Genomic DNA, 24822 nt, shown 5'->3' on the forward strand with positions numbered 1-24822 from the left:
AACACGAGATCTCGTTGACCAAGTGTGGACCAAACCATGCCATGCCATGCCATACTACGCTGATGCTCACCCAGGTCATCCGAGCATCAAGATAGGAAGTCAGCTCAAGCTGCTTTGGGAACGACGATGATCCCGATGTCAATAGTTTCAAAGCTAATTCTCCTTAGGTCGGGTCGTCGCTCGTAGCTCTTGGTACTTGGCAGTGTGACCTGCATGCCAGCCCCAGCCTCAACTGGGGCTGCCAGTTGTCGAGCTTAAAGGTTGCATATGCTTCTCCCAAGGAACAGGGAATATACAGCCCTGGCATGGGCATGGGTGCGGTGGTTGGGCTCAAGGCAGACCACAACATGAAAGAACAAGGGTGTTGAGGATGAACCAAAGTTAGCCCAAGGTTATGCTTACTGGAAAGCGTGTACCCATAAGACGAGGTTGATCGTGATAGAGTCCATTCTGGACCCGTTTAGATTTCAACAGTCACATAGAAAAGAAAAGGAGATTTCCAGAAACAGCTTAGCAGTATTCTAATTTTATGCTCAGAGCACCTTCTTTGGGGAATGAGAGGCTTTAGTGACAGTTGATTTTCTCCGTGATTCGACGGCTGAGAAAGCCCCATCCACGCTGTATACCGGAAAGCGACGACCCGGCTGAACTTGCGGTGATAGCCTGTTGCACAAGATGAGTGCAACCTCTCGCAAAAGAAAAGTGACAGTTGTGACGCACAAGGCTTCGCGCCAGCAGGTACCTTTCGGCTGCAGCTGAAGCGCGAAGAGCGTGGAGCATCACACTTCGATTTTGGAATACGAGGTTGCTCTAATGCAACCCACGAGGGGTAAAGTTTTCTATGGATAAAGTGGCAGATGTTGTTGGAAATTCAAGCTTGTTCCAACTCTGTCTTGGATGGTGATGCTAGCTTCTCGTTGGACACCGTTAAGAAGAACCGTTATTAGCTCTGATAGCGGAGGCTCAAAATGGGTACAAGCTCGCTTTTCCCCTCTTCCTTTTGGACCAAAAATCAAGACAAGCTCGTAAGGCTGGCTAATGCAGGCCGATAATCTCTGGTCTGACCACACTTGTTAGACTCAGCAGGGGAAGTCAGAGGAGGAGAGCGAGTGAGACAAGCATAATCCTTGCTCTTCACTTTTCGGAGCCGTACTCTTGGCTTGCTTCCCGTACCTTGCTAAGAATGCCAACGGCTGATCCTAACCCCTGGAAGTGTGAAGAAATGAATTGCCGGTTATTTTTGTTTTCAGGCACCGTGATTACCGTAACCGCACGGAGGTACATACATGGTAACTAAATCATTTCTCATTGTTGCCAAGGGTAAAAAAAAAAGCTGATATTGAGAATACGAGGATGGGAAATGGATAATTACCCATTGATTAATAGAGGCGTCATACGAAAGACAAAGTGATTGGTAGGGAGAGCAGCCACGCAAAAGGTACGCCCCTTGGGTGTGAAACATTGTACCTTCACTACCTATGTAAATATAGCACAGCCCGGGTCGTTGAGGAAAGCTGCAGGAGCATTGACATTTGTGGGATGCAGCCACAAAGACAAGGGTAAATGGAGCTTGTCTTACTGTACGGGACAGTACAGTAGCCAGTAGAACCAATCCAAAGGTACACGAACAAAGGTACGTATAGTCCTGCATCTGCAGCTATGCAGCCACATCAACGTGTCGTCCCAAAGAGAGGGGACATCAACCGACCGACCGACGGTCCCGGACCCCCGAGACCCGATGCATACCGAGGAGATGAAAAGAAATATGCAATGTCATGCCATGTAATGCAGTTTGTTGCTTTGCTTTGCTTTTCTCCTGCAGAGATCGAACAGCTCAGCGATCAGATTGACTACCTCGTGTAAGGGATGGCATCAACCTTGCAAAGCTGTACTGTAACAAGAGGATATGCGATGAGTGAAGCCCAAAGAGATAAAAAAAGAGAGAGATTCATCGTGTTGTTTCGATAGTGGCCACCAGTGTAGAGTCAGTGTCTCAGATGACAGGGGACCCCTGCATCTAAATAAAAGCCAAGCAAAGAAAAAGGGGGGGTCACCAAGTGAGGTCGATCGCGGGGAAAAGAAAAAGAGACCAGTCTAACACGGCACAGACAGCTTGTCTAGTCCTGACTTGTCCTGACTTGTCTTGGACCTGTTTTTAGCGACTTGAGGACCTGAATAGATGCAAATATCGTGTCAAGTATGATCTCAACGTTGAATGGATTGACATTTATGATTGGCTCTGTCAAAAGACGGAAACTTATTCTCGCCCGCTAGGATCAAGGTCTAAATCATTCCCGGCTAGAACCGTCTCTCTTTTTTTTTTAGACTTGCACTCCAACTTGGATATTTTTAACTTTCATATTCTTTCTTGTCCCTTTTCCAAGCGGTAGGTGCATCTGCATGACGGCGATACTTGTTGTTTTCCTTTCGCAACAACTGCCTTGGATGGGGCATATAGAGAGAGATTCAGTCAGAATCCACACACACGTCGCCAAGCATTGTCTGATAATATCGTTTCATAATTGTGACGTCCCTGTACTGTCTGTCAGCTTTGCTATTTGTGCGGGGAAGAGACCAGGGCTCGTGTTGCATTTTCCATCGCAGTCTAGCTGGGGACTTGGCAATCTCACCCGCAGCTTAGCATCAGGAGAGGTACCACAGCTCATCGGCCGTAGCGTAGCGGACAGTGATGATGATGGCCAGACTAGACCAGGGCATAGCAGAGCAGGGGGATTAAAGTTGGGCCGTTGATTTGCGGGGGTTGATCTGACCTGACCTGATCATCATTCATCCCCCCCAGCATCCGGTAACCAGAGGATTGAATGAGCTTGGCCTGATGATCCAGAGAATCACAATCTCTCATTCGCCAGAAAAGATCAGAGAACAAACCAGAAAACCCCATCAACCCGGCTTGGCGATCGTACAGTTGTCAGTCTAGTCCGATGGATCGTCATTCATACTCGTCGTCTCTTTTCTCTTCTCCTTGTAATTGAATTCTCTAGAAATTATGTTTGCTATTATTATTTGTAACTTTAATTAACGCCGTGCAGTCAATAGTCAACTCGCCACAACTGCAACATCCTTGGCGATAATTGTCAGCCCATAGGCCGCCGATGAGTCTTTGGACAATGCATGTTGGTTAAATCCTGTCAGAAAACAAAATTCACGATCCTTGTTCATCTAATGCAGACCAAAATGTGAATGCAATGTTCATCTTTTGCTCATCTAAGAGTTGGACTGAACCCTTTCTCATTATAGCCACCCCGACATTGCTTTTTTTTCCCAAGGTCCCATTGTATTCTAGTCAGGCCATCATTGACTGTCATCATGCATGACCTGAACTTCGTGTAATTCCTTCCCCACAGAGACACAGCAACCGGTGGTCGAATGTTGATCCCATGGGTTGACAGGCTATATCACTCTCTGTTAAGCTTGAATAGAGAACTGCTTTACCGCACCAACACCCTCTCAACATTGCCTGAAATCGTGCTTGGCCCACGTGTAGTAACCGTCTTACACTACTGTCCAATGACTTTGAGTTTCGTGTAAGACGGTCTGAGAAATAAGCACAACCTTCATGTACTTCTTAACACTAGCCAGCCATTCACAACGATAGTCGCTCGGAGCTACCTATACACATGCCGTCATATTATCCTCGCCCGACATCCGATTTCCATGCAGGACCAGCACAAAGTAAGCAGAAGAATCTTTTAGCAGTAACAATTTTCAACAGAATTTACTAAGAGCACAAAAAGCCATTGCATGCTGACCTGACCCAAAGTCTTACAAGCATGACAAGCTGGGAAAGAAATGAAACAAAAGAAGAGCCACCAAGCCGCGGGCACACCGGATGTAATCGTGTGGATTTAAAACTTTTTAGTGTGACATCGGGTCCTGCAAGCCTTTTCGATACTTTATTCTGGTGGCCATGTTAAAGCTGCATGTGTTAGTTGGTCAAGGTAGTTGGGCCTCATCATCCATTTTCGAAGGTTGGGAATTTCTGGGTATCAGGCTATGCCCCCTTAGATTTCATTGCCAAGTCATAGAGGTTCAGATCGAAAGGCTATCGGGGTTGAGACTACAGGAATAGAGTTTGAAGGATACGAGCTTGGAGCTATCGGGTATCGTAGTATCGTAGTATCGTATTGTAAAGTAGGTAAATCCCGTCGTAAAGATGATTGTGTACTAAGGGTCTCGAACATCGTCTCGTATCGTTATGAAAATCACAGAATCTTGGTGTCGTTCAAATCTGTGGCAGTGCCTATCCTCAGTGACCAGTGGTATCGACGACTGGAAATAAGGAAGAGTGAAATTGAAATGTGCCTTGCATATTGGCTGCATCATAGCCAAAGTTTTGTGACCACCCTCCACCAAAGACTCACACAGGATTTATTGTGTCCTGAAAACCCCTTCTTTCAACTCTTATTTGTGAAAGTAAAATCAGCCATAAGCAGCTGCGCCTTTGATTGAAATAACAAAAAACAAATGGCACGTTCCTGGCTGTCAAGATTAGTGCAAGTCAATTCCGCCTCACTCTCAAGATTCCGTGACGGCGCCAAAGTATCCAGCCACGATGGAAAGTGCCGCTTACTTTTGTTCTTTATTTGACCAAAACTGCCGTTTTCGAAAGGAGAGGAGACTCGGACGGATGCACGGTAGTTGCTGCATTCCAGTCCTTCCGACGTCCGGGTTATCGGTTCGACTGGAATGCGGGAGTACATACATAGCTTGATAAGAGATAACCTTTATTTTTGATCAACGGATATGTGAGGTTGCACTATCTTGGGGAACCGTGATCTATTTGCTGGAACCTTGCAGCGCGATTATCACTGCCGATTGAATTTTGATTTCAACTGCCGTTCATGACCAATTACTTCAAGTGTGTACAGGGTGATGGCTTCAAATGCCTAACCTCACTCAACAACTCTCCACGGCACTTCATGAGATCCGGTGAATCCGGAGAACTCGTGTGTTTATTTGCCGAGCTCGATATCGAAACGTCGATACCGATGCAACCCTCCCTGTAAGAATACCCTATACTTTGCAAACAAATTCAGTACAATTATTTCAAAAGTCAAGAGCCACATTAAACCCAAACAGTAGATTCAGGGTTGCAGAGACTTTGAGCTGCAGTCGCTTTCTGTGAAAGATATATATAGTCCAGGTACTAGAGAGTATTCTTATGCCTCATGGGGACACGACTCTGAAGTTTGGATCCCTGGTAATGTAAAACCCAAGGGCTTTTCTATACGTAGTATTCGTGGCTTAGAATGTCTACATTGTGGCCTTGATATGCGAGATGGTGTAGTGTTTAGTTGGACTGCGGGTGTAAAGTAAAGATGCCACTGAACTACTATCGTAACAGCTACTTCTTGACGCAGGTATGACTTGCAGCACCGCATGGCATGTTTTCTGTTCTTTATTTATTCTGCATATTGGGTTCCTATACCTAGAATTATTTCAAGGTCCAGCCATGCCTATGTCGCTCGTGAATATGCCATCTTTAAACGGCTTGTCCGTGCTTTATCTCACGAGTAAAATGGCATTCGTACCTGAGATAACTGCTTGTAATATTTGACTGGCATCGGTATGTACTTCAAGATTCTGTTTTGGCTTTATCTCGTCATAAACTCTTATCTATGCAATCAATATGTCGTGAAACACGACAATCACAGCCAATGTCTCCATTAAGACTACTGTCCAATAGATAAGTCCATTTGGCCATAGCATATTGCGACATGAACTACAATATGACGCCATCACCAGCAATGTTGTAGATGCATCAGACGCGCGGCCATTACAACTACAAAGGAGTGTGCAGCCACATGAGGGTGTATTAGGTGCAGGATCTCGCATATGCATTTCGTGGCATACCTGGAGATCCTAATGACAGAGGCGTTATATCGATATGCTGGAGGATCTGTAGAACATGCATTCAACGGTTGGCGTAGAATGAAGGGTGTGTTTCTTTTCTGCAATGCTACCTGGGCGTTCTCCTTCCAACATTCTTAATTCCTTCTAGCTCACCGGCCTGTTTAGACTATCATATTACAATAGGGTCCAATGCCCAACAATTGTGACATCCTTCCACTTATGCAGATCGTTCTGCTACCCGCCATTTAAATCGCCTCAATCATCGAATTTTTCAAATCAGTACCTTGAAACTTACCGTCCAGAAGACGATGCAAATGAGTTGATTGAACTTGTAGACTAGTCAAGAGCATCCTGGAGACCTGCCATGTGTAATAGGAAGGTAGTGAGGCAGCGACATACTTTCTCGATGGACTGATGTCCGATGCCACCAAGTTGATGCAATATTGCTTAGTCACTCAATCTCTCGATATCTTGTCACAATCTGCATGGTGTTGAGGAAATAAACCGTATGACAGCCTTGTAGTTTCCAGCCTCATGTGGCGCTATCAAACCTTTAACTGTAGGTCAATCATTGCTTCGCTGAGGCTGTGTTGATATTATAAAACTCAGCAGCTGGATCCTTTTCGCAATCCTCGTTTCCCTCAACTTCTCTAGGCATCACAATTTCATGTACCTCAGGATTTGATTATTGTATAGAAAGTGATTGATCAGACCACAGTTGGTTTCACTAGCAATCATCGTAACGTACAAGACATGAACAAGCTCTTTCACAAATGCTCTCAACTTCGAAAATAGGACACTTATGAGGAACTGAGGATATTTGATTCCTCCTTGGCAAAGCACGTATTACCTAGTTTTATGAAGACTAAGTAACCGTTTCGTAGTCCACAATCTCAATGACTTCGGCAGCAAGGGAACATATATGCTCTGGCTAGCTGTCTGTCCCGGGCTTCGCCTGACCGAGCACATTATCCCACATATACTCCATGTTGTTAGACTGTAAGGCTTTGCCAAATACTGTGTGCCTGCAGAAATTGCGTTTGTTTTCAAGACTCTATGCCCCAAGGATTGGGTAGACAGCGTGTTTATAAACCACGGACTCAGCCGCATCACTGCACTTGAGGCATTCGTCCCGGATAGGGTAAAACAACAAGCATGCAGCGGTCTGTCACTCGGCCCGTTGTCATAAGGCAAGCTATTGTAATGACCTTTCGACTCTATGTTTGGTTAACGAGAGAGGTAAGGCGATTGACGAACACATCTCGATCCAATACGCGGTCAAATCTTACGATTACGTTTGAAGGCCACGTATCAGCATGCAAACTTTGAATCGAATCAACTCCCAAAGAATCTGCAGGATATCGCAATTGGACTGAACCACAACGTCGACACGGTGGGCGAATAAAATATATACTTCCGGCTGACAAGACGGATAGCGTCGTGAGATGTTGTCGCAGCGCCACTTGCACTGTGACAATGAGGGGTCTCGCGATCATCGTCAGACGTTACCCCGAATGTCTCGACATGACGTTGGTCAGCATCATTTCAGTCGTGGAGGGTGGAAAGGGTGACGACAATAAGAGCTGAGCTGTGAGCTTATATGAAGTGGTCTTCCCAGAGACCAGAGCAGAGAAGCTTTCCCAGCAAGCAACACCAAAATTGCAATACTAGAGACAAAATACTGAACAACAACAATAATTATGCCCGAGAGACGACCTTCTCATCCCAAAGCACCGACTGGTCTCAATGATGAGACAGCCGAAGAGGTGCACGACATAATTCACAACGCTGAGTTGGAAGAACAAAAGGTTGGTCAATAGTGATGGTGGACTAGACATGTAACTGACCGAGAATAGATGCACGGCAAGGATGCGCTGACACAGGAGGACGTTGGTGTTGACGAGGGCAACCAACAAAAAGGCCAGTCAGCAATGGGCAAGGTCAAGGAAGCATTAAACTTGGGGAAATAAGTCTCAGGTCCTCACGCGACACATGCTTGAGGGCGAATTGTCTTTTGTAGGTCGGCGTTGATATCAGATTGTTATAATAATTAATTGATCTTATGTTTTACCATTAATAGGTAATGTAAAGTGTATTGAAACAGGTATTGAAGAAAGCATTAGGGTATCTTGACATTAACATCGAGTTCGAATCATCCACCCCCAGGGCATTGACCACATCGCAGAATACACAAGCCGTCTTCTATATACCAAAGACAAGACAAGCCGAGAACAAAACCACCAATGCCAGAACGTTGCCGCTCGGCTGCTTCACCCCCGACGCGCCGTCCTCATCTGCAGGCTTTCCGTCCGCGGCGCTGACCTTTTCTCCACTGGGATACCGAATATTGTATACCGTCTGACCCTTTAATTCATCTGGGACGCCCATTGTATGAGGACACTCGGCCTGGTTCGCGGCGGGGTAGTCCAGCTCGCACTTCTCGTCGTGACCAAGCGTACAGATGGAGTCGAGGATGTTATACAGGACGTAATTGTCGCCGACCCAGGTGCTGCTGTTGCGATCGAGGCAGCTCGTGAGGAAGTTCATGCTGTTGGCGGCGCTGAGGGGTAATTTGCTACCCTTTGTATCGATCAAGTGTTTGCATTTGGAGGCATCGACGTTTTCGTATGTCATTTCGATAGGACCGCCGGCTGTAGGTTTGTCGGTGGCGCTGTAGCCAGTGTAGAGGTAATTCCACGCATCGTAGCTGACATCGTGTGCGCCTTGGGATTGATCGATGCGGAGGAGATAGACGGAGCGGTCTTGGTAGGTCAGAGAAATGCAGATATTGTCGCAATCGATGGAATTGGGCCAATAAGCGATGCGATTCGTGTCGACTTTACAACCGAGAACGCCTATTGACGACGAGTAACTATCGTGGGGCGTGGCCCAGACTGTACCGCTGGTGGCAGCATATTGGGTCGTGGTGGTATCGTTGTTGTTGTCGCGCGCGAACGAGAGAGGGACAAACAAAGAATGGAAGAGTAACGATAACCTTGGCAGCATCTTGCTTGAACAAGAAATAATGACTACAAAAAGTAATGAATGACTGGAAGCATCTTGCGACACGCCACGCGACAATGGAATGAGAAAGAGTGGACGAGGGAAATTAAATTAGTTAGTTGATGAGTTATATTAGGGGTTCGCTGAAGAATTCAAGCTTTGCTACCTAGTTACCTACTAATGTTAGAGACTTGGAGAAATCAAGATTAGGCTCTGCAGAACTAAACTTGATCGGGGATGATGCTGCGAGAAATGACATGGGGTAGTTTAATGGACCTGCCAGTCATTAAACATGTCATTGGGCTATTCTCGCAACATCTTGCACAATTGGGCTTTAAACAGTCGATTAATTGTCAATCTCAGATACTAAATGACTTAATAATTAATCTCTATCAACAAGTTGTGCTTTGTGATGGTTATAGAGAGGGTATCATCTCAATCAGATATACAGCAACATGTTATACAGCACTACCCCAAACGACAGAAGGATGAGTTGGAACTGTCAGATAAAATACACCCAATAGCCAGGCACAAGCACTATCAACTCAAATGATATCATTAGCTGCCGTATCTCGCATTATAATCCCCCATCCAAGCCACCTCCACAGTCCGTCCACAGAAATCCAGACCGACCCAGATCAACGTCAGTCTTGGCAGGGCTGAGCGACACCCAAACAAATAAACGAGTAATACGAGCAAATCATATCCACTGATTACTTGTTAGTCTCGCGACATGATTCCTTGTTCAGTCTCAGCTTGTATGAAGTCTTTACCTCAACATGTGCTGGTTATCATTCCACTGTCATCGAATGGGTATATAAAGTAAGTTGTCTTCTACCTCATCAGTTCAAACCAAGTCACTCTTCATTCAATCCATCATGACTCCCATCTTCTCTATCATCATCTTAACCCTCTTCCTTCTACCCTCAGCCTTTGCAGAACACTCCTGTAAAGCCTACCCCGGCACATCAGACTGGCCCTCTCACAAAACATGGTCTCGTCTCAACAGCACGCTCAACGGACACCTACTTGCACCTATACCACCGGGGGCAGTCTGTCACAAAGAGTGGCCTGCATACAATACAGATACATGTTCTAATGTCGCAGCTGCTTGGAAGAAATACGACTTCCACACTGAGAACCCAATCTCAGTGATTTATGACCAATACCCCAACTGGACTTGTCTTCCTGATGCGGATTATCCATGTAGCGGTGCTGGATACCCTGCCTACGTGATCAATGTCACCAAGGCTGACCATGTCAAGATTGGTGTTGACTTTGGTAAATATGAATTACCGCTATTATCCACATGAACACTATTGACACACAATAATAGCCCGAAAGCATAACATTAGGCTCATCGTCAAGAATACCGGCCACGACTACATGGGTCGCTCAGTTGCACCAGGCTCTCTATCACTATGGACCCATCATCTCAAAGACCTGACTTATCACAATGGACAATTCAAACTTTACAACTCAAAGATCACCATCAACGGTGATGCTGTGACTGCCGGAGCTGGAGCGCAGATGTACGACATTTACACCTATTTAGATAAATATGGCCGCGTTGTTGTTGGCGGCGGTGGAAAATCAGTTGGTCTTGGAGGATATGTCACTGGCGGAGGCCACTCACTCTTGTCGCCGAGGTATGGTCTTGCTGTTGATCAAGTTCTACAGATGACTATTGTGACTCCCAGTGGAAAGGTTCTGACCATTAATGAGAACAATCATCAGGGTCTCTTCTGGGCTATGAGAGGAGTAAGTATCAACCCAAAGTTCGGGATGCAAAACATTAACAAGTTACAGGGCGGTGGTTCAACCTTTGGTGTTATCATCTCAGTGACTCTCAAGGTCTACAAAACGCCAAAGATCTCTGCATCAGCTTGGACAGTTGGAACATCTGCTGAAGCACCTTTCAAGTATGAGATGCTCGCCTACGTTCTTTCCCAGTTCCCATCTCTCGCAGATGCAGGTCTATCTGGATATGCATCTCTCAGCCCACGCATTGCCAACCCATCTCCTGCTCCAGGAGCACCGGAGGAAGTCGCTGGGATATCGGGCATCTTTGCCGCACAAGACGAGCAAGATCCCCATTATATCCAAAAGCTCATCAAACCCCTCAATGAAACCCTCCAGAAGCGTTGGCCAGGCTTGGTCCAGTTCACTGCCAAGTCGGAGAGCTACTCTTCATTCTTAAAGTGGTACGATATCTACTTTGACCAAGGTCCTGCTGGAGAAACAAATTATATCGTCTCCAGACTTTTGACTAAGGATTCCCTCGAGGGAGATCAATCCAAGTTGGGTTATGCACTTGAACAAGGTTGTTTGCCATCTGGTGGCATGATTGCTCATTTGATTTCGGGGAAAGGAGTACACAATGCGAAGCCCAGAGGAGGAAGTGTTGCAGCAAACCCTGGTTGGAGAGAGACTTATGTCCACGCACGTAAGTTATATTCATTCCATTATCGACTTCCTACCACTAATAATAATCACTTCAGTTGCCGGGCATACTTTCGAGCCCTTCAACCGAACCTCCGAGACACAAGCTATTCAGAGCTTGATCAAAACCTGGGAGCCATTCCGTGAATTATCGCCAAAGGCAGGCGCTTACATTAATGAGGTATGAGACACCGTTGTCATTTGTATTTATCCGACTAACTTTGATAGGCACTTCCTTTCGAACAAGACTGGCAGCATGCTTTCTGGGGCGACAACTACGAGAGACTCCTTTCCATCAAGAGAGAAGCTGATCCAGATGATGTATTGTGGTGCTACCCTTGTGTCGGAAGTGAAAAGTGGAAACAGAAATCCAATGGTCGCCTTTGTAAAGTGGCTTAAAGCATTGACTATGTATCGATATGTTCATTGAGTTGAGTTGTTTGGAGGAGACTCCATAAGAACTATCTAGTCTAGTGTCTATATCTATGATAGATTGGTTTATGTTTGGAAAGCTCAAGCCTTTGGCTCACAGACCGCGATCCACGGTGAAATGACACCTATAAACATTAGTCACATCCAATACATCCATGAGGTTCAACTTACTGCTAAAGAAGATTCTTCCAGTCTTCGCATCATGCAAAGCCGTCGTAGCAGCCGGCAAGATCTCTCCATCCTTGTCCTCAAGCACCTTATCTACCTTCCACTCCCCGTCAACCTTTTTGACTCTCAAAACAGCAGAAGGTGGGTGCGCATTGTACGGGTCATTGTTAGCTTTATATATCTCAATACCAATAGGGAAAGCAGCGATCCAAAGATCACCGTTCTCATCGACGGAAACGTTGTCTAGCCCATAGTTAAGCTTGATCTCGTCCACCTTTTCGAGGTCTCTATTAGGCAGAATGTTGTAGATTGTGAGAGTGCCAGTTATCGAATCTGGCACATAGAGAGTGTTTTCGTGAATAGCAAGACCATTGGGAAATTTGAGGTTGCTGGAGACTTCTTTGCAAGGGGTGTTGGGCTTGCAGACGTTGATGTTGGCATAGCCCAGGATAGCAGACATATGGTGACGCTAGATAGTTAGCCACTCGTTCCATATGACAATAGACACTAGTTGACTTACCCAGCCCATCTTGTGAGGACCATGATCATTCGAGACATAAAATGTCTTATCATCCATGACAGCAACCCGGTTAGGGGTAACGACACCACTATCGGCAACAGTACGGACATGCTTCAGCTCATTCACTCCAGCAACAGTCGTGAAATGTTCAATCGTGGTGTTGGCCCCATGAACAAACTGATCCAGGTACTCTCCGCTCTCGGGATCAACCGACGGTCGCATGTTAGTCACCAACAAGTCGATGCTACCATCAGAGTTTTCAATGCCAGTGAAGCCAGCGACGTTGATGAGTCCATCGCCAGAAGTCCCAGAGAACTCTGTTGTCTTGAGAGTTCGAAGCTCAAAGCCGTTTCCAACAGGCGTATCAATGTCCAGAGCTACGACAGAGTCTCTCTGCGAACGACCCGTAATGTTAAACGCGCCAACACTTGATCCATGTTAGTATTTTCAACGACAAGTCTTTGTCTTTCTGATCACTCACTGCGGAAACCACGCACTTCGCGCAATTGGGTCCGAACACGCAAGGAATAATTGCCTTGTAGACTTAGACAACCACATATCTTCGCACGCTTCCATGCGCGGATCGACGATCTTGCGGCATGTATAAGGAAAGTCACTAATTGGATGTATGACCTTTCCAATACCAAATCCAAGCCATACTGCCTCTTTGAGATAAACCTGAAAGAGAACCGCAAGAATAACGACGGCCGAGAGGCCAATCTTGACAAGTATGTTAACCATTTTCGGTTGTCATGTCATGTTGGAAAAGAAAGAGAGAAAGAAATCAGTTGAGATATAAGCAGTAGATATCTAGGCTATACTTGATCCGGTTAGAGACTTACTCAGCGAGCGGTGTGTTGTACTCGCAACTCATAGTCAAGGGCTGAAGGATTCAATCCTGCCTGTTAGTGTATGATTGAGAATGGAGACGTAGATCAAAATTATCGTACTCGTAATTATCCGACGCCCTCCGTTATGCGTTCTATATAATTTCGGTCTATCCGAGTTGCTAGACCCATGTGCGAGAGCCCTTTTCTATTGATAGACCAAGGATAGATACATAACAAGTAGTATAGTATAACCCAACGTCATCCAATCAATCACAGTATTTACGCACCCGCCCGCTGGACATCGGAACACTATTAGGCGAGAGGTCCCAAAGCCATGAGCGGAGTGACTCAATGTCCCATATCTCTCCAGCATCAGCCAGCTCACACAAGTTCTCAAAATGGCTCGCCCGTTCAATCTTGCAGGAATATTTTGAGCCACAATCCGCAAGTGCCCTGATGCCATCCAAATCCATCTGGGCGTGAGTCGAAAATGGCTTCACAATATCTTCAAGCGTTTCTGGGACACAGACGATACCATCACCAAACCTCTGTTGTCTAAAAGTAGTAAAGTTTTCACCTACTTCTCTCTTCAATTTTGACATGAACTGATGTTTGACGTCGTTGAGGGTGGCTTTGAACACTTCCTTGTTGTTTCGATGAAAGTCTAGCTTATCTGCTTGACTCAAAAGAATTCGCAAAGGGCGTTTATCATCGCGATTGAGAAGCGATTTGACAGCTATGCGCAGAGCGCTTTCCGTTGCCTCGGAACGTGTACGTTCCATAGGAATCACAATGATCACAATGGCAAACAGCTCTTGGTAAACGTCGGCCATATACTTGATCTGTGGCATCTGGTCATCAAATCCAGGACTGTCAAGGAATATCGCGCCTAGCTCGCTAGAGTTATAGGATTGAATTCCCAGTGTCCTGCACAAACTGCTAGATCCTGGTTTGAAGTGGTTCCTGGACGCCCCGGTTAGAACCGTCAGCATCTGGCTCTTACCGGCTTCCGTGGAGCCCTGTACCCCGATACAGATCTTATCCAACAGCTGAATCCGAAGTTGGGCTACCTCAGTAACGGTGAAGAGCCATTTCGCCCAAAAGTGATCAGGGATGATGGACCACTGGTTGTCCTTGGCCCCAGGGTAATCTTCGAGGCCCTTCTCAAGCTTGACTCTCCATTTTTCCAGTGTCTCTGGCGTGCGTGGGGTCAGTGCATCATCCTCCAAGTGGTTCAACAGTGTTTTCTCAACCATGTCGCCTGGTTTAGCTGGGGGGAGCCCAAGAGCTTGGAGAGTGGCAGCCAGCACTCCTGGAAACGACAAGTCGAGATACTCGCTGTGAAGATGGAGAAGGTGGTTGATAATGCGATAGCTGTAGTACATGGCACTCATACCTCCTGCCACAGCCAAACCAGAGACAGATAAGGCGCTTAACCCAACGGTCTCCAACAACGCTGGGGCAGAGCTCCATGAGAGGTAGCTCGGCAGAATGCCCAATGCCGCCGAAGTCTTTTTGCGACCTTCGGTCGATTTGCAGTACCACTCGTACGGCGCATCAAGCTGAGTGATTATGACCAGGTGGCAAAGCTGGATGACTCCCATGACGTCTTGAAACTGGGAAATTGCCTGTTCCGTGCGCCTAGAAGAGTCTGTTGGCCGATGATAAAGATCGTGACTGAAGATCTCAAGTGCATGGGCGAGGGTGGGTACATTGGCGAATTGCTGTGTCAATGTCGGCCTCTTTGCGTTCGTCCACGCCTTGAGAGAAGCTCCAGCTTGAGTGATTGTGGTGCCCCTTTGATTCTCAAACATGTTTGCAATGAGCTGCCGGAGCACACGCGGACAGTCAACGGGGACATCGCGAAGAATCCCAGTATCAGATTCATCTAGTTCCCATTGTCCAGGAACAGAAACAATGTAATCTTGATCAGTTTCAAAATCTCTAGGCCAAAGGGCTTTGAGAATTTCGAAGGCATGTCCCATTTGTTTGATGACAAGGTGCGGGCTAGCATCACTGACTAGGCTGTCGATACGATCCACCACGACTCTGACCTTTTCGTCTAACTCGGTGACATCTCCGGGGGTATCGGCATTGATGGAGGCGTCCTGTGTCCTTATACTTTGTACCTTGGATGTCTGGGCTACCAGTGCACGTACCATAGCAAGTCGAATACTCTCTAGAATTTCAGGCTGGCTGGCCTTATCAAGACTCAGATGCTTCACGCTACCAACTCTGACAGGTGTCGATCGGCCAAATATGTCTCGGAGCGTGATACCTTGTTGAAGGGCGATAGATGCTTTGCCAACATGGTCGAACACTTTGTTATCCTCGATCTTGTATTCCAGCACAACAGAAGCCTGAGGTAGGTGGTCAGTTGAAAGTCCCAGATTTGCACAGAGTACAACTTACTTGGCAGTTGTCTTCCGGATGTTGAATGCAGCCGATGACAGTAAGAGGAATCTCGTTTCCGCCCTTCATAAATAATGCTTCTCTGAGAAGATACTGAATGATAGCAGTGTTGACATTGAAGGACACCGTAAGTCGATCATTCTCGACCACGCAAGAGCAGTTTGTCACAGTGGCAGGCATCGGGAGTATCATTGAGGGAAATTCTTCGGGGTCGATATCGCCATAGCTCTCTGAAAGAGTCTCTTGTGGTAGTCGAGCACCGATGAATCCCTTGGCACAATGGAAGTAGTGTGACATCTTGTGGTGCTCATCCACTTCTCGTGGGCCAGGAATCTGGGGGAGATCATCGGCACTCCGTATTTGGAGGCAGTTCTGAATACCCGGTGTCTCGGTGGCGATGGAGTACATGCATCCGAAGTGGCAGAACTTTCCCTTCTTCTCGAGGAGAAAATCAAGGCAGTTTTCGAAAATCGGCCAAAACATTTTGATCGTAGGTGAGATAGTCTCCAATGGGGTTCTTATTGCATTCAAATTATGTTTAAATCTTCTTGATGCATCATTGAGTGCAAAAGGGACGTAATCATGGGGATTGATGACATGGTGGAAGTTTCTGCTGAGGTGCATCTTCCAGGAAGTCGAAGTCCCTTGAGGCTCAGCAAAATGACATGAGGGTGATCCGAATGTGATGACGGAAATGCCGTGTTGACTTTCTTCCCATGCATTGGGAACAGATTGATGGTCGAATATGGCAAGGTAAGACGAAGCGGTTGCCAGAGCACCTCTGTAACGCAGTTATCAGTATTGACTACACCAGTCTTTACGAGTCGTCGATATATGCATTCTCACCCAAAGCTGTGGCCACAGACAACCAATTTGTATTGTCGCGTGAGCCATTCAATAAGCGGTACAAACTCCCTGCCTCTGTCGATAAGGCCTTGATAAAAACGGGAGCCAACAGCATCAGCCGCTTGAGCACGAACATTCAGGTTCAGCTTGGGATCGTTCATATCGCGAGTGCAACTAATGCCCAAGAAGACTGTTTGAAGGCGATTAGACCATGCGAGAATGGGGGCTGTTGACTTGAGCTCCTTTTGCTTGCTGATGGGAGCAGTAGTATAGACCTCAGAGACCACATCGAGCTCCTTGATGAACTTGAACTCTTCTCTTTGTTGGAGACACTCATCTATGTTTATGCCCTTTTCCTGCTCATCACAAAGACGGCTGATTGCGGCGGCGGCACAGAAAGTGAGATCCTTATTGATCAGCTCACCACCACTTAAACCAACATTCTGGTCATTGAAGTTGATGTAGTCGCTGAGCAAAGTCTCTGTTTGTGCCATGTTGGTGATGCGATAATGCGGTTAGCTTGACGGGTGGGTGTGACCCAGGTAAGGTCTTTGATACAATCATGGCAAAGAATGAGGGGGTATTTTCGGAATAAATAGGTAATATTGCAAACGAGGCTGTGAGTTATGCTGTGGTGCGGCCTTGCATGACACGTCCAGCTTGTAAGCGCCAAAGGATCGCCCAAGGTCTTCTAATAGGTCATGTGGCGGTTGAAAAGCTGCAACGTTTGTGACCGACTGCATGAAACTATTGGTTTTTGAGGATTGCATCGTCTTGCTAGAATCTGAAACAGATAACGCTTTACCTAAAAACCATGAGGTTGCATAAAGCGAAGTCGAGAACGTGAAAACATGGAAATGGTAGACAAGACAGATAGATGGGCGTCACTGTCTGTAGCTTAGTACAGCCAGCAGGTCGGACACGCGCCGATGAAGAAGGTTTAATCATTGGTCAGACGACATACAGCCCTATGGATACAAATAATAAGTGAATACAAATAAAATAAATTTAAATTTAACCATATCTACTGTTCAAAAAACTATGTATGCGCTCTAAATAAAATGAAGAGGCTCTTTCCCAAGGCCCTATTAAAAAGAAGTATTGTATAACCACTCATCGTCCCTTTATAGGGCTGCGACGAAAGCACCCATAACAACGGCTGCGATAACAGGCACGTTCCAGCCTGATGCACCATTAATCGCCACAGGAGTACCTGTAGGCTCAGAAGGTCCACCGGCTTGTGGTGTGCCTGTGGGCTTGACGACTGTCGCAACAGTGTTGCTTGAGGGGATCAGAGGGTAAACGTTTGTGGGGAGGTAGGTGTGAAGCTCCTCCAGAGGGTTGGGCTTGGGCTTGGGGGAGTCACCACTAGGCTTGTGAGAATCGCCAGTAGGTCTGGGATAATCTTGGGTAGGGTGAGTCTGGGTGGGCAGGTCATAGCCACCAGTCTGCTTACTAGGGGCAGTGTAGCCACCGGTAGCAGTCTCGTCGTTGTTGTCGTCATGTCCGTGGCCCTTGTGAAGAGGACCACAAGTAGCACAGTAGCCAGGAACAGGTGTAGGCTTGGGAGCCTTGACGACGGGGGTGATGGTGACGGTGCGGTATCCCTTGGTAGTAGCCTCCTTGCAGCCAAAGTTGCCAGCGCCACACTGAATGGCCTCGGGGATGGTGAAGATACCAGTGGGTTCTTCGGCTTGGGCAGCCTGTGTGTTGTGCACGATCTCGGTGATAACATTGGTGTGGCAGGCTCCCTCTCCGGTGCAAGATGTGACAGTGTGCACATCTGTGGCAGTGACATAGGAAGTGAGGTGGACGGCGGTGGGATGGGGAGCGCCCTCAGCCTCGGCCTCGACTGTGGTAGGGTGAGAAGAAGATTCATCTGAGCCTGGGCAGTAAGTCGTAAGAGAAGTGATGGTCTCTGTAGTGACTTGGCCGACAGGGCAGTTTGTAACACTGGGAGGGCAGGCAGTGACGGTGTAGACCTTGCTGGTGACAACGGTCGAGGTGATGGTGGTGGAAGCAGCGGAGTCAGTGTAGCTGGGAAGCTCATAAGACTCGCCTGAACCGTCAGTAGACTTCTTGGTGGAAGTAACAGCCTTGCCAGTGAAGGCAACTGTAGTGTTGGAGTAGCGAGTGGTAGAGAAGTAGACGGTAGTGGTATCAGCCGGAACTGTCTCGACAGAAGTGACGTCCCCGGTGACAGTGAAGGTGACCACCTCAGTCTCGGTCTCGATGTCGGTCTCGGTCTCGGTCTCGGTCGCGGTCTCAGTCTCGGTAGCAGAAGCCGTCTCGGAAGCAGAAGTGGTGGTAGCGTCAGAGTCAGAACCACACTGGCCAACCAGGTCAGGCACAGAATCAGGGCCAGTACCAATGGCGACAAGGTTGGTGCCACAGTCCTCGTTGTTAGCGATCCAGACGTTGCGGTTGTCCCAATCATAGACAACGTAAGCAGCGCGGAGGAAAGTGTCGCCGAGAACGGGGAAGTCATCGTCCTGGAAAACACCCAAAACACAGCGCTCCTCGTTGTGCCAGATAAAGTCGGCGTAGGGGACCTTGATGGTCTTGTCACCAAACTTGAAGTCGACAGAACCCTTGATATCGGCGACAGAGCAATCAACATCGACGTAAGCGCCGCCGTTGGACTTTGCGGTAGGGAAAGCGGCGACAATCTTGTTGAAGATGGCTCCGGGCAGGGCGCTCACGGTGTAACCACTGTCGAGGAGGACAGGCTGGGGGGTTGATCCAGAGAAGGCAGAGTCGACGGAACCGTCCTCTTGGACGAGGCTGATACCATCGAGGTTGACCCAGTATCTATCGTTGTTAGTTGATTGACTTTCAGCTGGACACGGAAATAATTACCGGGTGAGACCATCGGGGGATGATTCGGCGGGGATGATGGGGAGCTTCTGGAGACGGCCAGAGTACTTGGCGGTGTCGAGACCGCCGAAGATGACGGCACCTCGGTCGCTGTTGATTGTGCGAATATCGAGTGACAAAGCACGGCTCTTGATAAGACCCTGCTTGACCATGCTGTCAATGATCAGAGGATAAGGTGCATCCCAACCGTTCAGATCAGGGCCAGCACCCATGATACCAACACCGGTGAAGGAACTATCATATGCGACACCAAAGACCTGGTTGCGAATACTGGCAGCTGAACGTCAAAAGTTAGTAACAATCCCAACTCAATTGAGTGGTTTGGAGATACTCACATCCAACTACAACATGGTCGTAGCCATAGTTCCAGTATGCATATCCAGTGCCGTAGACAACACCACCGGTAGTATTCAAGTCGACAAAGGTGCTACTCTCTCCGAAATGTCCAAACTCGGCACAAAATGCAGGCTGCTGTGCCTTTTCGCATACAGGATTGACCCAAAGCTCGGCGGAACCTGTGTCGAGGTTGACAGTGACCTTTTGTCCGGGGGTTCCCAGAGTAACGTCAATGCTGTAGAAGAAACCATTCTGTTGACTTTCTAGTGCGACTTCGTTTTGTCGCTTGGTGACGCCCTTTACGACGGGTGCGCCGGTGCTGACTTTGAGAGGGAAGCGGATGAGGCCATCTTGGCTGTTGTCGTCGTTGCTAACGGGAACGTTGGCGCCGTTGAAGGCGGTTGCCAAAGCGGGGGCCGCAACGGCGAGGAAAAGAGTGGACAACATCTCTACGAATGCAATTGAGATATTCTAGAGATCAAATCATAGGGAACAATGTAGATAGATAAATAGGCAAAAAAAAAGAAACAAATCAAAAACTGGAAATAAGACGTATTTTGTTAACCCGGCGTAGTGAGTGACCGGGATAAATGAAACAAATGGCAATACCCTCAAAAAAAAGAATGAGGGAGAGCAAAAAGAAGGGTTGGGATGAGGGAAAAGGGAATGGCGGGACTGTTAGCAGCCAGTGGTTTCTATATAAAACACTGACACTGCAGCGTGCATGCATGAGCAGGGGGTGGTCACACCCGCAGCTTAGCACAAGTCTACTAGTAATAAGTAACACTCGCTAAAGCATCGTGATTTCTCACCTACTTCCAATGTTCCTGAAGCTAGACTCAATATAGACGGTACAGAGTCTGAGCGGCGCGGGTCTTGTCAGTGTCAGTTTGTCAATGGGAAATAAATCTGAGGAGAATGGCGGATATGTCTCAAACATGGCCAATTCATAAACAATGCCATTTCTCACTCGTGAACCCCCCTTTCGACAGACTCTGTTGTGCTAGACTAGTCTATACGGGAGACGGTAGGTTGGTAGTGAATACGAGGCTCCCTCATGCATGACAAGTTGTCACTTGTTAGCTCTTAACCCTCATTAGGGGTCAGATGTCAGCAATTAATTGATTTGACCCTTTCAGCTTACGTAGATGGCAACCAACTTGCTTTGTTTTAGCGCTCTTCTCTCCACTCCTCAGTTTTCCCTCAAACGTCCATCAATTCGCGACACGAGCACAAGCACGTAACAGGTTGAACAGAAATATGGGGTTTGTTGCGTGTATTTTTGTTCCCAGATCTGATCTTCAAAGCTGAGAAAGAGAGGGATATCCAGCAAGGGTAGACCCAGACATGATTTGCACATCTACAGGTACATACAACCCATAGTTACATCCATCTGCGGTGTAACAAGGGTGATCGACCTCCTTTCAATCAATTAATCAATTAATTGATCAACCTCCTTCACTGCACCCGAGACATTGATTATCTCCTCGGCTCCCGGTTCTTTTTTTACTCGAGTGAGAATGAGATGAGATTAGGTGAGGCGAGCGGGATGTTCATCATGTTAATCTCGGTCGATCACTTTCTCTGCTGCAATTAACCGCTTGGTCCATCCATGTGTGCTGAGTGTCTGAAACATCAGCAAGGCGTTGTTGCCTAACCTGTCGTCCCTCGCCAGCCTACCTTGGTACACAGTCTTGTCGCCAACAGTGGTCTTTTGTGCGACAATTGTATCTAGAGGTTCATCGCATCTGTACCAATTATTCTCATCGCAACGCGGCTTGCACATGTGTCCAATTGACAGATCCAGATTGTCGCCAAAGTTTAACGGTCGGTGGCGGGTGCGTTAGTTCTGGTAGTACAGCCATGCTAGAGATTGAATAAAGTCGAGCCAACCACCTCAATGTCTCTCGTTGTGTTACAATCGAAGACAAACTGTAGGTTGGAGACGATCTTGGGGGCGTAAAGGTTGTTTGAGGATGGATTGAAGAGTCGATCGTGGGGTTATAGTTACGCGATTGAATCATGACGCAGTTGGGGGTTTCCGTTATTGAGTCGACGAATACCGCCAACACCACACGTATGTCAGCTCGCCGGGTCGGGAAGCTAGATATTTTTTAGAAAGAAGAGAAACTATCCTACTAGCTCTTCAGAGTAATACGTACACAATTCCTTGTGATGCAGTCGCGTAGCCTCGGAACGTATATCCCCAGCCCATCTCCAGTTAACCAACGCCTCTTCTCCTACCCTAAACCGCAGCGACAACATGTTTCTGCCGTTGCTATAGCTAATACCTTGTCAATTATGCGAGCTTAAAGTTAAAATCCGTGTCTCATCGATTGAAAACTTATAGATAGAATCGGTAGTTAAGCTAGAAATGTGGTGAATGAAGACAGAAGCTCACTTCTGCTGTTTGGGCTCTTCGATCTCCATGCATACCCTAGTACCTAGTATTGTGTTGTTTGTCAATTGAATGTGTTCTCCCATGTATCCTGCAAGTGTTCTTGACATTACTCTTTGACCAGGGAAGAAGATTCCTCAGAATAGAATTTTCTCTCGAAATCTATCCGTGTTATGTTTATCAACTCTCCATTGAGGGTTTGGTAATCTATCCTCAGCTCCCAACCTTGGAGATTCAAGCTTTCGGAAATGCAGCTGAGGCTCGATATCCACCAGAGCTTCTTCAGTGGCTCCACTTTTAACGTTGGCCAGCTTTTTTGACCTGACGTAACAAACAGACCATCTCGAATTGCAATTTCTCAATTACATACAACACAATAAAACAAAACAAAACAAAACAAAACATCGCAGGCCAATCTCCAACCATCAATAATGGACGGCCTAGACGAGTTCGAAAAGACATTGGCCGCCGAAAAGGCCGAGAGGGAACGCGCAGAGCGGCACGATGAAGAAAAGCGTCATCGCAAACACAGACATCATCATCGACACGATTCAGAACGAGACGGAGAACGCGATAAAGATAGACACAGACACCGACATCGCCGAAGACACGACGAAGATGATGACGAACACAGAAGTAAGCGATCACGACACTCACGCGACGACGACGACGACGATGGTCATCGATCGCGACACAGACATGGCGATGACCGATATCGCAAAACGAGAGACGCAAAAGAGGATCTCCCCATCCCCGACGAAGAGAAGCCCCGGAGCCAAGACACCGTTGATAGATCCAAGTCTACCCAGAGAGATGCTTGGATGACCGCTCCTTCATCTATCCAAGTCGATTACATCCATCGCCCAGATAAGAACAAGTCACCCTCTCCAAAGCCAGAACCGAAGCGTGTCGTATCCAAGCGCGAGATCAACAATCACATCCAAGACATCAACGAGGGCAAATCACTTGATGAGCTCGATATTCCATCACAGCCAACCGTCGACTACACCTTTGGCGATGCTGGCTCTTCCTGGCGCATGACGAAGCTCAAAGCCGTATATACTGCAGCCGAGGAAAGCGGTCGGACAGTCGAAGAGGTCGCTCTGGAACGCTTTGGCGACTTACGCCCCTTTGACGAAGCGCGCGAAGAAAAAGAAGAGATGGAACGACGAAGAATCTACGGCAAAGACTATAAAGGCCACGACAAACCCACCGGCGATCTATACCGCGAGAGGATCAAGAACCAGCACAAAGATTCACCACCCCCCGAACCCGAACAAGGCACTATCGTCCCAGACGCACATCCCCAAACGACGACCACTCCAGCAATGGATCAAACCGCTCTTAATCGTCTACGCGCGCAGATGATGAAAGCCAAACTCCGCCGCGCCCCCAACGCTGCCCAGCTCGAGGAGGAATACAACAAATCAGCAGCCATGTTCTCCGCTGCACAATCGAATCCCGAAGCCGTAGTCCTTGGCGTTATGGACAATCGCCAACTCGCTGGCAGGAGAAACGAAGCCAAGGTAATTACCAACAAACGCGGCCGCGAACGAGGAAATGTCGAGGAGAATACCGATATGACCATCGACGACATGGTCCGCGAAGAGCGACGTACAAAGGGTCAAGCAGGTGGCGAAGGTCTCCGTCTGGCGGAGCGCATCGCAAAGGATGGCAAATTCGATAATGGGTTGGACTATATGGACGAGAACGCCGAGAAACTTGCAAAGCGTATCCATAAGTCCGACATCAACCTTAAAAATATGGCCGTATCTGAATTCCAGAAGATGTCCCGCGCGCTGGATAATTGTCCTCTGTGCCATCACGAAGACAAGAACCAACCGCCTCTTGCACCCGTCATCGCCCTCGGTACGCGCGCGTTCCTCACGATCGCTACAGAACCTGAGATCTCGTCTGGAGGTGCAGTTATTGCACCTCTTGCGCACAGGTCGAACTTGTTAGAATGTGACGACGACGAGTGGGAAGAGATTCGCAACTTCATGAAGAGTTTGACGCGCATGTACCACGAGCAAGGTCGTGAAGTCGTCTTCTACGAAAACGCCGCGCAGCCTCATCGTCGCATGCACGCCGCCATGGTCGCCGTTCCCATACCTTATGAAGAAGGCGCCATGGCCCCTGCGTACTTCAAGGAAGCCTTCCTATCGGCTGATGAGGAATGGAGTCAGCATCGCAAGATCATCGACACAGGTGCCAAAGCGCGCGATGGCATGGGACGCTCGGCGTTTAGACGCAGCATTGCCAAGGAGATGCCTTATTTCCATGTCTGGTTTACGCTGGATGGAGGTTTGGGACACATCGTTGAAGATGCGGGACGATGGCCCAAAGGTGACCTTTTTGCGCGAGAGGTTCTGGGTGGCATTGTCGATACAGAGCCGCATATTATCAAGAAGCAAGGCAAGTGGATGAGAGGCGATCCCAGAGCAGAAGCGTTCAAGAAGGGATGGAGGAAGTTTGACTGGACAAGGATGTTGGCAGAGGGATAGGATAGTCATGCACAAGAGGGACTGAAGGTGTAAATGTGGTGGTATCATTATCAAGTTGTCATTATAGCGTCTCCGCCATGATATGTATAAGACATTACTAGGACATGGCGTCCTCAAGATTAATGTATCTAAGAAAATACAGAGATAACACCCCCGCCCTGGTCCGGTAACCAAAACAAG

General features: G+C 47.6%; 6 protein-coding genes across 6 annotated transcripts; 3 read left to right on the forward strand and 3 right to left on the reverse strand.

The window, feature by feature from the left end:
* Positions 1-7574: 7574 nt before the first annotated feature.
* On the forward strand, positions 7575-7844 carry FPOAC1_006399 (uncharacterized protein; the record flags this gene model as incomplete). Its single annotated transcript, XM_044850883.1, has 2 exons — positions 7575-7682; positions 7731-7844. 2 exons carry the CDS (start codon positions 7575-7577, stop codon positions 7842-7844), a joined length of 222 nt encoding a protein of 73 aa, XP_044709595.1.
* A 232-nt stretch (positions 7845-8076) lies between these two features.
* FPOAC1_006400 (uncharacterized protein) lies at positions 8077-8880 on the reverse strand (the record flags this gene model as incomplete). Its single annotated transcript, XM_044850884.1, has 1 exon — positions 8077-8880. The coding sequence occupies one exon, from the start codon at positions 8878-8880 to the stop codon at positions 8077-8079; it is 804 nt and encodes a 267-aa protein (XP_044709596.1).
* A 988-nt stretch (positions 8881-9868) lies between these two features.
* On the forward strand, positions 9869-11718 carry FPOAC1_006401 (uncharacterized protein; the record flags this gene model as incomplete). Its single annotated transcript, XM_044850885.1, has 6 exons — positions 9869-9929; positions 9985-10158; positions 10214-10638; positions 10687-11323; positions 11379-11500; positions 11548-11718. The coding sequence occupies 6 exons, from the start codon at positions 9869-9871 to the stop codon at positions 11716-11718; spliced, it is 1590 nt and encodes a 529-aa protein (XP_044709597.1).
* A 114-nt stretch (positions 11719-11832) lies between these two features.
* Positions 11833-17021, reverse strand: FPOAC1_006402 (uncharacterized protein; the record flags this gene model as incomplete). Its single annotated transcript, XM_044850886.1, has 7 exons — positions 11833-11876; positions 11923-12388; positions 12440-12866; positions 12921-13159; positions 13557-15629; positions 15682-16462; positions 16528-17021. 7 exons carry the CDS (start codon positions 17019-17021, stop codon positions 11833-11835), a joined length of 4524 nt encoding a protein of 1507 aa, XP_044709598.1.
* Positions 17022-17651: 630 nt separating this feature from the next.
* Positions 17652-20187, reverse strand: FPOAC1_006403 (uncharacterized protein; the record flags this gene model as incomplete). Its single annotated transcript, XM_044850887.1, has 3 exons — positions 17652-19338; positions 19387-19681; positions 19740-20187. The coding sequence occupies 3 exons, from the start codon at positions 20185-20187 to the stop codon at positions 17652-17654; spliced, it is 2430 nt and encodes an 809-aa protein (XP_044709599.1).
* Positions 20188-22569: 2382 nt separating this feature from the next.
* On the forward strand, positions 22570-24642 carry FPOAC1_006404 (uncharacterized protein; the record flags this gene model as incomplete). Its single annotated transcript, XM_044850888.1, has 1 exon — positions 22570-24642. The coding sequence occupies one exon, from the start codon at positions 22570-22572 to the stop codon at positions 24640-24642; it is 2073 nt and encodes a 690-aa protein (XP_044709600.1).
* Between the last annotated feature and the right edge of the window lie 180 nt (positions 24643-24822).

This window comes from Fusarium poae, chromosome 2 (assembly GCF_019609905.1).
Source record: "Fusarium poae strain DAOMC 252244 chromosome 2, whole genome shotgun sequence".
NCBI lineage: Eukaryota > Fungi > Ascomycota > Sordariomycetes > Hypocreales > Nectriaceae > Fusarium > Fusarium poae.